Raw genomic sequence first — 12,419 nt, 5'->3', positions numbered from 1 at the left:
TCAAACATCACGCACACACACACACACACACACACACACACACAAATAAATACACAAAAACAAACCTACACGGTTACCCAGATGTTCAGCCAGTGGCTCCACAGCTGCTTCAAGTCCCCGGAGGTGACAGAGCCGTCAATCATTCAAGAGCTATTTAAAGGCCCCGCCCACCTGAGGACATCCAACACCAGCTGAGTACAAAATATTTCTTCTCAAACAATATTGTGAAATCAAATTCAAAGTGAATATTAACACACCACTGATTAACAAACACATGTCAAACAGACGGGCCCGTGTGGGTTTTAAAGCACACGCGCTCCCACAGTTGTCAGTGTTGGAGTTCCTCCATCAATAATCAACGAAGCGCTGCATTAAACTTTCACCGCTTTATTTTTTAATGGCCAACAAAAGTCCTCAGATATTCATAATTCAGACGACAGCCGCTGTTTCTCACATCACACTGGGATCGTCTTCTTCAGTCGCCGTGACAGCGCTCCGTCAGAGACACAAAACTGAACAGCTCAAGACTCCCCAAACAAATCTACCAGAGACACATTCAAGGTCTCTGAAAACATCCCACAGCCTGCTAACGCCCGTCCCCAGAGTCCTCACCACTCACCCCCCCAAAACCTTTCAAAACATCCCCCAAGACCTCAACGGAGCCCGAGCAGTGCTTCCAACCAGTCTTCATTAATCTCCCTCTAAAACCAGTACAAAAACCTCAACACCTCCTCTCCGAAACCAAACTTGCTCTAATTCCCTCCAGTGCCCTCTCAAAAACGTATCACCGTCTCTCCAAAACTCCCAGAAAACCTTGATAGTCTCCCCAAACCTTGTTGAGGTCCTTTGAAGACCTTCCCAACCCATCAAAAACCCACAGATATGTTCGGTTTTTAATGGTCAATGTGGTTTGGCCTGGTCTGGTCTAGTTCTGTTCCAGTGAGGTCCAATACCATATCAACTGGTCTGTTCTAGTCTAGTTTGTTTTGGTCTACTCAGGTCTTATCTGGTCTAATGCTCCTGGCATAATTGGTTCTGGTCCAAGTGTATTGCTGCCTGCTTGATCCAGTCCCATTTGGTCTAGTCTGGTACAGTTTCTTGGCTAATTTGATCTGGTCTGGTTTGATGTGTCTCATCTGGTCTAGTCTTGTTTCAGTCCTACATAGTGGTCTCGTGTCTGGTCTGACCTGGTCTAGTTTGTGCTGTATTTTTATTTTCTTCCTCCCTTTTCTTTCTCTCCGTCCTCCATCTTTTTTTTTCAGGTGATTTCAACAGATTCACTTTCTGAAACACTACATTTTTTTCCTCCTCGTTTCTTTTCTTTTCATCGGTTTTTAGCCGTCCTTTCATGTTTTCCCCCCTTTCTTGTCGTCTTTTCATCTTCTGGTGTAACTCTTGCAGAACCGATCTGACTGTCTCTCTCTCTCTCTCTCTCTCCCTCACACACACACACACACACATATTGAATATATTCCTCTGATTGCCGAAACTCTCTTCTTGTTATTTTTTCGAGCCCGTACTGCCTAGCTCCACCCGTCTGCTCCTCCAAACAGATTAAAACAAACGCTACGAGTTACCAGTAAATCCTTTTCGACCCGTCCTGTTGCCCCACTTCCCATGATGCCTTTTTCCATCTGGCCAATCAAGAAGAGGCATCAGATAGAGGAATTCATTTGATTTTAGCCTCAGGTCCTGTTTTCCTCGTCTTTTTGTGTCTCTCTTCCCTTTTTTGTGAGTTTAGTCTTTCTTCATTTTTTTTTTCTTCCCCTTGATGAAGTTCTCCTCCGATGTTTTTGTTCTTCTCTCTCGCCCCCCATCCCTTTGCTCCAATGTCATTGATCCTCTCTGCAGCCGTGTCAATAGAAATCAGGCCTGTGGAGGGGTGTTGAGGCTCCTGAACGCAGCGCCGGTGGCCCCTCAGGGCTTTGCATTCCCCTCCGTGGGAAAACGGGGCTCCTCACTGCCAACCGGAGCTAAGCGGCTCTCAGCTTCAGTTCGCTGGGAACCGAACGACAACGGCTGATGCAATGATGTCATCAGCTTGCTTTACTGATACGGCGGCCATATTTAATTTATGGCGCTTTAAAGTCTCAAGTTTTTGATCTTCAAACCTCCAGTTTGTGTCAGCAGTCGGACTTCAGTATTAAAACATTATCATACAAAGAAATTCAACAATAAGACAATACGTTAATATTCATATAGTTATATATGTTCATATATGTTACGACGACAGCAACGCGGAACTTCATTTACAATTTTTTGCTTTTAATTTGAATGCTTGTTATAGTTTTTTTTACTGAATTTATTTTCTATGTCAGATCTCCTCAGTTCTGTTGCGTTCAGGGTCCAGTCTACTTCTTCTTCTTTTTCTCCATTTCCTGCGTCGTCTTCTCTCCCATCCACCTTCTCCTCTCTGACCACAGAATGAAACCCTAATTGAGTTTTTATGTTGCACTCCCACACACTCCTGAGAGTCCAGAGCTGGTCCACGTCTCCACCAGGACTTATAGATGACGTTAGTGGTCAGGAGGAGAGCAGGACAGACGCATAACAACGCACCTTCGGCAATAATAAATGTCAGAAAGCCTCTTCCTCTGAGCTTCTGTCATACTTTAGTCCTCTAGAGTCACAACACATAAAAGTCTTACATTCTCAAACTGAAGGACAACAAGTAAAATTAAAGCGATACATGCAAGATAGTTTAACATTTGTCTGGGAAAATGAGCAGAAAACACCCGGTTCAAACTACAGGATGTTTGTCATCATGATGCCAGATTATAGGGTCATAAAGAGAGAGACAGGTCGGTCCCTGACCAATCATGGCTGCTCGTCTTTCACCACGTGTGTGATGTCATCCCTACTCACCAGGTTGATGAAGCACGCCTCTACCTGCTGACCAGCTTTTTTTCATTCCCTCTGGGAAACACCAAAGAGGCAGGGCTGGTTTTGCGTTAGTAACACAAACGTTGCCTCTATTCTGGTGTTTTAAAGGGAAAGTTTGGATTCATCAAACAATAAAAATGTGTGTTTGGTAAATTAATCAGTTCTTCTTTGAGAAATCAGTCATAATAAGGATGTTCACCGCTGTGTCACTTTGTCCGTGTGTGCGTTCTGTCCCTCCAAACAGACAGATTTCCATTTTTCTTTCCTTTAATATTCTTCATCATTATCTGCCTTGTTATCATGGCTGTAAAATCATCTCTCTCTCTCTCTCTCTCTCTCTCTCTCTCTCTCTCTCTCTCTCTCTCTCTCTCTCTCTCTCTCCATCCTCCGTCGTTCTCCTCCTCTCTCTTTCATCCCTCTCTCTCTCTCTTCATCAGCACTGAAAAATGGGGCTTAATTAACTGTGTGCCTGCAGGACTTTGGCTTTCTGTGTGTGTGTGTGTGTGTGTGTGGAGGTAAAGTAGGCCAGTCTATAAGGTGGTTAATTAGGATGCAGCAGGCCTCTGTCCGCTGGCTCCCAGGGACCAGATGGAGAGCCGGGTTCACAAACAGAGGAGGGTTTGTCCGACGATATTCTCACTTTCACCTCGACTCGACTGCCGATCCTGAATCCAGACTGAAGTTTCGTCCCCTGCTTGCTCGCTTTTCTTGACTCGTTAATTTTTTTGTTTTCCATTATTCTCTCTTTCTATTGGGAAGTCACACGGTTTCTCTCTTTAAAAAGCTCACTGGAGTCCAACGCTGGATTATTAGGACTGGTTACTAAATGAATATTTACATGCAATGATTTCTAATATTTTGGCCATCAAAGAGTTGTGCATCCATTTGTCCCTTATGCAAACAGCATATTTTTTACTAAAGTTGTCTTATGTTTCTTGTTTACATCATTAGATTTAATTTTCCTTAAATGTGTTTAAATTTAGTAAAATGTTTTAACTCTAATAAAAACATTTCACAAGAACTCAACCGCTAATATACAGTAAATAGTCATCATGCAACACACACACACACACACACACACACACAGGTGGTAACATAAAGCTGGAGTGCTTTCACATGTCTTCCAGACTTAACATGTTGCCCTGGCAACCGGTCTCACGGGAACACCTGCAAGTCACCACAGAGATGCATCCCGCACCGTCAAACACACACACACACACACACACACACACACACACACACACACACACACACACACACACACACACACACACACACCTTCATTGTGGCAGTCAGGCTCCTGTGTTGTGTAGCGTTCAGGTAACAGAGAGCCCTCTGATGTCCCTCCAGTGACAACACAGCTGTGTCTTTAAAGGGCTGATACAACCTATTTTTTTTTCTCTTTTTGGTTCTCCTCTTTTTTTATTCCTGATCTCTCAAAGTCCTCCTTGTTTTTGTCGACTTCATATTTAATGGAATATTTAATATTCAAATGTTTTGCTCCAGTAATGAACTTCCAGCATGCAGCATTAATTCAGAATAAATATTGAATTGTGCCACGAATTACACATATGATGTTCGTCAATTTAAAAGGTACTTTTCATTTTTAAGAAAGACAGTTTGTTGTAGGTTTGTCGTAGTATCATTCAATTTAGTGTGAAACAGCTCACTACATCTCTCGTCTCACACAATCAACAACACAGCCATTAGCTTGACTTGCTAGCTAGCTAGCTAGTTAATTTAGCTACTTTCCATCACTAATATGATTACACAACCAGAAATACTTTTTGATCACCGGGGAAAATTGAGTTCCATTTACATTACAGACATTTTTGTTATTTATTTATTTAATACTGACATTATATACCAGTATTGTAGTGCCTTAACTGTCAAAGTAAGAAATATGGCCAATGAACAACTGTTGAATGTTCATAATTTTCAAAATAAATGAACAAAAAAGTTATTTTCTCTATTACTTTGTTTTCCCAATTTCCCCAAAACCGAGGTCGGTACATAAAGTTTGTGTAGCATGACACATAAGTACAGTAGAATCAGTATTGTCACCAAGATGGCTGTGAAATTAGTCAAATTACCAGCTGGAGGGGAACGAGTGATATTAGCAAACATGAGTGATATTAGCAAATATTGCAAAAAATTCAGCCTGACTGCATCTTTACAATGACGGCAGCAGAACTGTGATTGTGTTCTTCTTATTCTTTGCCTTTTATTTGACACACAGCACTTCACACTTTATTAAACTTTTTGCTGCTTTCTTTTTTACACCCAAAACTTTGTTCCCCGCCACGATCCTCCTCCTGACGGCCCACAAACAACGTATAAGGTGTGTGAGGTTACCTGCGGGTTGGTGAGTTGCTTGTTTTTCGTACGTCTGACATCTTGTTTCATTGCCTGCTTTTAGCTCTGTTTGTTGCTCTCGCTGCGCTGTGTCGCAGCTTGTGACGAACTGGCTTGTTAAAAGCACCTTTAAAAATAAACACGTCTTGCACTTTAATCACCTTTCATCACCGGCTGTGTGACAACCTGTGGGTGCGAACACAGTTTAATTTAATCCCCACACATCTTGCATCCCTCCCCTAATTGAAGCTCTTGTGAGCGGCGGCGGCGGCGGTGGCGGTTTGCTATTTCTGAAGCGGCGCGGGTTTGGCTGCCACAGCTCCGCTTCACGCTGAATACATCAGTCGGTATTCAAGTCAGAGACTCGGAGGGGAAAAAGACAGAAAATAGCTCGTCTCATTGTGTCTCCGTCCGTCCTCCCGATTCTGTCGCTCTGATCCCGATATGCTGTGTGTCAGACAAACAAATCCCCTCCCCAAACAAACAGATGAATTTAAATTAAATGACGGCAGAGTGGAGTAAACAAAGCACAATTCCCTTTCTCTCTTTTTAGCCTCGTTTTGCATAACAAGCTGTGACACGCTCTGCATTCAGATTCAAATGAGTAAGTGGCGGCTTAAGATGGACTTAGCTGCACTTCACTGGGGCTATTTATCCGCTTTGATAGAGGACGTGCAATTCTCACCACTTCCTGTTTCCTGAGTGTTCAACACAGCAGACTGTGGAGAAATTTGTCAAACTTTATTGATGTCTGCCAGGAAATGAGGCCAAACAGATTGAGCGGATAAACAGAACACAACCGACGCTGATCAATTCTCTCATTGTTTAGAAAACGCTTCAGTTGAATGTGAATCTCTTTTTTTGATTTTTTTTAAAGGAAGAACTGAATATACGATAATGTGACAGCCGTTCAGCAGGGACCAGGATGTATGCGAGACAGATAAGGAGGCTTCTTCTTGTGTGTGTTGTTGTGGAATATCTTAATGTCTTCCCACATGAACTGTGATTGATATTTCTACATCTTACGCTTCCCTCAACGCCTTTGAACGTCAAGACTGATCCTCTTTGAGACCTTGGGAGACAGTCCTGCTTCACTCCCATTCAAAAGTTTTGGGAAGCGGCTCTTCATCCCAGTTGGGGGAGTTTTTTCCTTCCAAGCTGGATTCGGTGGCGATTCACATAAACTGTGCTGCAGTTCATTGGGAGTAAAAATTAAATCTGAACCCACGACAGGGAACTTACCTCAAACTCGAGGGGTTCTGGGTAGAGATGCGATTACTCATGTACGGCAAGCTGAGCGGAAGCAAACGGAGCTCGTATTCAGGTGTTTCTTCATGCGTTCAAACCTTGAGTCAGAATCACCTCAGCAAAATGAAAAATACATAACGCAGAAACCGTCCGAAGCTGAAATAAAGACAGAAACTTAGTACTGACATCATTTTACATTTCATGTCAGGCTGAGATGTGAAAGAAGCCAGAAAAATGATGTCACGCCTGAAAGAGCAAACACGTCCATCCTTGTATGGAAATGACGGCTCAGCGCTCAACTTTTTAGCCCTTTCGTCCTCTTCCACTCCTCTTCGGCGCTCCAGGCCGGCTGCAGCCCCCCCCGAGTCGGACATTCCTCTGCAGTTTTGTATGCATGCATGCGTGTGCTCACTGAGTCCTGGCTCACATCAGGGATCAGCTCACCGTTCAGGCTGCGAGGCGTATTTCCTTTTGCTGAAGAGGCCGAGTGGAAGGATACGATTGAATGCTGAAGTGTAAGAGAGGCTGAACAGTGTCAGCAGATCTGGAAACTGGATGAGTGGCACAATGAAAATCTGCTGCAGAAACATGTCCACTACAGGTAAAGTCAGGGAGTCACTGAAGTCAAAAGAGTTTGTCCTACTGATAGATTTGCGTGGGGGAAGACATCCCTTAATGCTTCGGTTATACTTTACGCAAGGGCGGTCGCACGGACCTGAGCTGACATGGAGCCAGGACGAGCAAATGTTTCAATCTTTTACATTCTTAAAGCTCCTCAAAGTTCTCGAATTTCTCCGCCCATCCACGTTCACATAGTTAGATGTGCACGTCCACGTTAAACCTGTGGCATGGTGACCCCATGAAGGGCCGTGTCGGATCATGTGACATCACTTTGGCTCATCATCGATCATGGCTGAAATAAATGTTACTGAAGAATCTCAAAGCTTATTGGCTTTCGTCTTTGTAAGTCAATGTGCTGCGCAAAAACTTAGCTTTTTGACATGTTTTCACGCATCAGAAAAGTGTAATAAAATCAAATATAAAAGTTTTTGTGGGTGATGGCCGCTGCCTCTGGAAACTTCCCACAAACCAATGCGTAAAATAAGGGTAAAACTTCAGTCAAGAGTGTGGTGTAGCAACATTATGCATGCAAACTCTACATCAGGGAGCGTAGCTCTCTCCATTCTGCTGTTGTGAATACTTAAATGTCCTGAATATAATACGACTTTTTAATAAGAGCGTTTGCTTATATTCAGGCCAGCAGCAGTAACCAGAGGTGGTGCAGCTCTACTTAGATTATACTGTATCTTAACACAGTATGAATTAAATGTCATTATTCTGGTGTCAGTGACCTTTCATTAGCTTGGAGACACGAGGGAGACAGCCCCTCCCCCCTCCCCTTCCTACCTCCCCCGTCCTGGTAGAGTTTTTATAGTTTTTTTGCCCAGGCTGACACATGTGCTGACCGGCGGCGCCGCATCTGAACGTGTTGATGTTTATCATGATAATGGGGAAGATTTAGTTTGGCTCTCGTACGCGGCCCACAGCGCAGCATATGTAAAACAACAGACGGGAATAGACCGGATTATTCTGGAGTTTATGACTGAAGACCAGCGACGCAGAAGAAGACAGACAGAGGAGCACTGAACTGGAAGACTTCTCCTTCATCACCTCCTTTTCTTCTCAACTTTGTGTTTTTAAAGGTCAACCTCGCTCCACCTCCTTCTCCTGACTCCTGTTTTCACCTCTTCACCCTCATCACTCCTTCTCCTCTTCCCTCATTGCTGTTTCTCCTATAACCCTTTGACACATCTTTCCTGGCCTGTCTCCTTCTTCACTCTTCTTGCCCTCCTCTCATCTTAACGTTGGGTTTTAAATATACCAATATCTTTGTTTTCTCCCTTCACATCATTCTCCCTTCTGTTTTCACCTCCTCATCCCTCCTTTTCCTCTTCCTCCATCTCTATTTCTTCTTGACCCTCTCCTTCTTTTTTTGGGTTTCTTCTACAAATCCCCAACACTCCTCACTTTTTCTCTCGGCTCCTCCTTCTCCTCCTCTTTGTGTTTTTAAAGGTCAATCCCTTTGTTCCCTCCCTTCACTTAATTTCCCCGCATTTCATCCTCTTCTTCACGCCTCCTCTTCCTCCATCCTTATTTCTCCTTTACCTCCCCACTCCTCCGATCATTCCTCTACTCACTTAATTTAGTCACTTCCTCCTCCTCCTCCTCCTCCTCCTCTCCTCTTTTCCTTCCTCCTCTCATTCTTTCTCCTGCTCTGTTGTTGACAGACCTTCAGAGACGATATAAAAAGACGCTGTTGTGTTTTCACCTCCTCCTCCTGCTCTATCTCCTCCTCATCCCGTCTTCTCTTGTCTCTCAGAAGTCAAGTTTCCTCTCTTGCTCGAGTTGTTGTCTCTCCTCGCCGCCGTGTAACAAAACAACATCGGGCGCCGGCGCACCTTCAAACCGAACAAATCCCTCCTCAGAACCAGACGACATGAAGAGAGACGTGAAGAAAGAAGAAGTCGACTCTCAGATGCAGACAAACATATGTATTTCTGACTGGGCGACCGGGAGTTGCTGCTCCGCGGTTGTTGCCGAGTGATCTTCTGAAAGTTGTGTTGTTTTATTTTGAAGGAGCTGCTTGCCTTCCTCTCTTCCTCTGTGTCAATGCTTCTCTCTCTCTCTCTCTCTCTCTCTCTCTCTCTCTCTCTCTCTTCGAGAAGTGAAGATGAAAGACGAGAAAACACGGATGTTTTACAGAAAAATGTCACCTCGTCTCCATCGGCTGAGATTGGCTCATCTTTCAAGCCCCAGTCTGAAGAAGCTAACGAGCTGCGTTGCTAACGCAATGAATCGGCATCTAATAGTGAAAAAACAACAGTAGTATCCGTTTTCATTAAGCATCCCGGCATCCTTAGCTCAAAATGACAATGATAACACTGAGAATAGTACATCCTAATGGTAAAAGTGTTTATTCACTGGTTGGTGGGTCTGTTCTCGTCTCGAGTTTACTTCACTGCCTGCAGCAGACTATGGTTTAAGCGTGTGTTTTTTTTCACAACTTTGGTTTGTTTTCAGCTTTGTTGTTGGTATAACTGCACTAAAAAGGACAGCATTTGGTGTCTCTTCGGTGTTTAAAAGGGTCCGATCACACCGACCTCATTTGCTCATGTTTTTTCAATTTGATCTGAACCACAATTAAGGGTCATTTCAAACTGACTGCGAAAAACCATCAAACTCTTCTCCTTCCCTTATGTTGTGGCTCTCAAAAGCTCTTTGTAATAATGAAGTCAGTATAGTAAGTAATATTTCATTTCTTTCTCTGTCCTCTCGTCTCCAGGTGATGACTGGTACCTGTGCAGGTTGACTCTGAGCATGCCCAGCCAGGCCGAGCTGCAGTGGGCCATGTTTCCCTCGCCTTACCTGGGCGCCGTGGGTCCTGACGCCACGCCCAGCTCTGTAGTCTACCGGCTGTCTGCACGGCAACGCGACGGGATGCTTGGACATGCCCAGTTCCTCCTACTGGAGGGTGAGTAGACTTTTCTTTTTATCTATAAAAATACAATTATATAGCATGTGAGCATGGACGCCGCACGGCCACCCTTTGGTCATGAAAATTAAAGTAAAGAATTCACCTCTCTGTTGAAGTCATATACCCTTAAAACCTGTGTGTTGCTGCTCTTATCTCCTGCCTGTATCTTTAATTAGGTCCACTGCTGCTCCGCCAGGCACTCTGTGACAAACCTGTTTTGTTCAAAGGAGTGATTTATAAATAAAATTTGACTTGTTGAATTTCAATTACCATCAAGTGGGAGACGGAGAGAAAAACGCACATAAACGGCGTGGAGCTGCACTCTTAATCACTCCCCCGGGCAAAGAAAGCTCCCCAATTCGGGAATAATAGGAAAGTCTCTGGAGAGGCGGCGGGTGGGCGGATGGGCGCCGGTGGCTGTGGGTTTTTTATTTTTTATATTATTGTAGAGGAGAAGAGGAGAGATATTTTGAGAGCTAATTTCCAATGCTTTCATATTAAGAGCTTCTGACTTCCCTTTGGCAGAATGTGACTACATGTGTACCAACGAATAATCCAATAATTTACATTAAAAGTGTTTTTTTAATATCATGCCAAAATTGGAAATATATTCACGCAGTGTGTGTGAAGCCAATTAGTGGATTAATGTGATTTTACTCACTTTGAAGATCTTCAATTTACAGTGGAGGGAAAGTGCTTCTTTAAGAAAGAATAAATCAGGAGTAGGAGGGACATTCCTGCTAAAATCAATGAAGCAGGATAGTCAGGGCGGCAGCCATTTTTACGTGACACTTCTGTTTAAAGTAAACCTTGCTTCATCCACACAAACCGGAAACAGCGTTGATCATTTCAGATTAGTGACAACTTTGACTCAGTGTAATTAATCAGCCAGCTAGCTAAGCAAGCGGCTGGCTCGTTAGCTTGTTTGCTAATTCTTTAACGCTACGCTAAAATCTTCTGAAACAAGCGTTTCGAATGTGGCTTGATCCAGAGTTCAGATTTCTGTTCTGTTAATGTATGCAAATAAACACATTTAAAGTGCGTGAGAGTGAGTCTCAGATGAACCCACATCAGAAAAATCTCCACAAATAGACGGAGCAGAAGGAGATGATTGACAGGTAGGTTCAGCTGCTGGTTTAAAACCCTCTGGTCAACAGCTGAGGATTCTGCTATTCCTCTTTTCCATCCCTCCCTTCCTTCCCTTACCCCATCTTACTTCCTCTCTCCTCTTCCTCTACTCTTCTCCTTCTGTCCATCCCTCTTGATGTCTTCTTTGCATCCCCCCTCCTCATCTTTAGAGACTGCTTTCATATAGGAGACATCACCTCCCTAACACTTTAAACGGAATCTCCTTCATTCTTCTTCTGTCCCCTCTCACTCTCTGTCCGTCCAGGAGGGGAGGAGTGCTTCGAGGTTGACCGTCGCTCTGGTGAGATCAGGACCACGGGACGACCCCTGACCCCCAGCAAAGAGTACATGCTGCGTGTGCAGGCGATGGACGGGAGTGGTCGTAACGGCCCGCCGGCTACAGTGGCCATCCTGGCCGGCTATCGGCCACCGCAGTTCACCAACACCACCTACAGCCTGAACGTACCAGAGAACACACCTGTCGGCCAACCGTAAGTCACTGTAGTCGCCTGAGGATCAGAAAGCTAAACATGTAATCATTTCACATAACATAAGATATAAGACACACAAGACTAGTGAAACATCCATGTCATTGTCCCTAAATCAATATCAATATTTTCTTGATGATGCTAGCACAAAGCTAAGCTTATGCTAGCAAGATTTAACATCAGTAACATTGTTTACAGATGTAAAAAAGTAAGTATAATAGCTAGATATCCACATTTTGTTCATTTAATGTAGCCAGCACATTCAACTGGAACTGTGAACAGAAAGTTTAACACCAACTTCTTAGTAAGTGTCCATTATCAGCAATTAATCTCTGCAGCCAATCAGAATCGAGTTTTCACCCTCACCATGGTAAAATGTTGCAGCAATATAGACACCTATTGTGTGTTTTCTTTTCATTGCTTGTGTATATTTTGTTAGATAACACTACCACTACTACTGATTAATACCACAGCGATGGTAGTACTTGTAGTTTTATGTCCTATTCTCTGTTCTCCGTTTGTTCACGAACACAAGTGTCTGTTTGTGTCGCTGTCGTCCACATATACAGAAACATCATTTACATTTCACTGCCTCAGATACTGAGTGTGGAAATGGCATTTGTGTGTGTGTCTGCGGCCAGCTAGTTGGCTTTGCATGTCATGTGATGCATGAAGAGATGAGCCCTGTAGAGCGAGACAAAAGAAGGAGGAGGAGGAGGTGGAGGGGTGAGGAGAGAGCGGGGGAGAGGGATAGAAGAGGGGAGGAGAAGGAGGAGAAGAGG

At 43.9% G+C, this 12,419-nt stretch overlaps 1 protein-coding gene across 1 annotated transcript in view; it reads left to right on the top strand.

Annotated features, from left to right (window-relative positions):
- The window catches only part of LOC311025148 (neural-cadherin), a gene marked incomplete at its 5' end in the record, with an annotated part of 97,224 nt that overhangs the window by 34,152 nt on the left and 50,653 nt on the right, over positions 1–12,419 (top strand). The window contains 2 exons of the mRNA XM_084027896.1: positions 9,830–10,018; positions 11,415–11,640. Coding sequence (XP_083884022.1) covers positions 9,830–10,018; positions 11,415–11,640 — 415 coding nt within the window. The remainder of the gene's footprint in view (positions 1–9,829; positions 10,019–11,414; positions 11,641–12,419) is intronic.

The sequence above is a fragment of the Eutrigla gurnardus genome (assembly GCF_963514095.1).
Source record: "Eutrigla gurnardus genome assembly, chromosome: 14".
In the NCBI taxonomy this organism is placed as follows: Eukaryota; Metazoa; Chordata; class Actinopteri; order Perciformes; family Triglidae; genus Eutrigla; species Eutrigla gurnardus.
The sequence above is the reverse complement of the archived record's forward strand: the minus strand, read 5'-3'. Positions and strand labels throughout refer to the sequence as shown.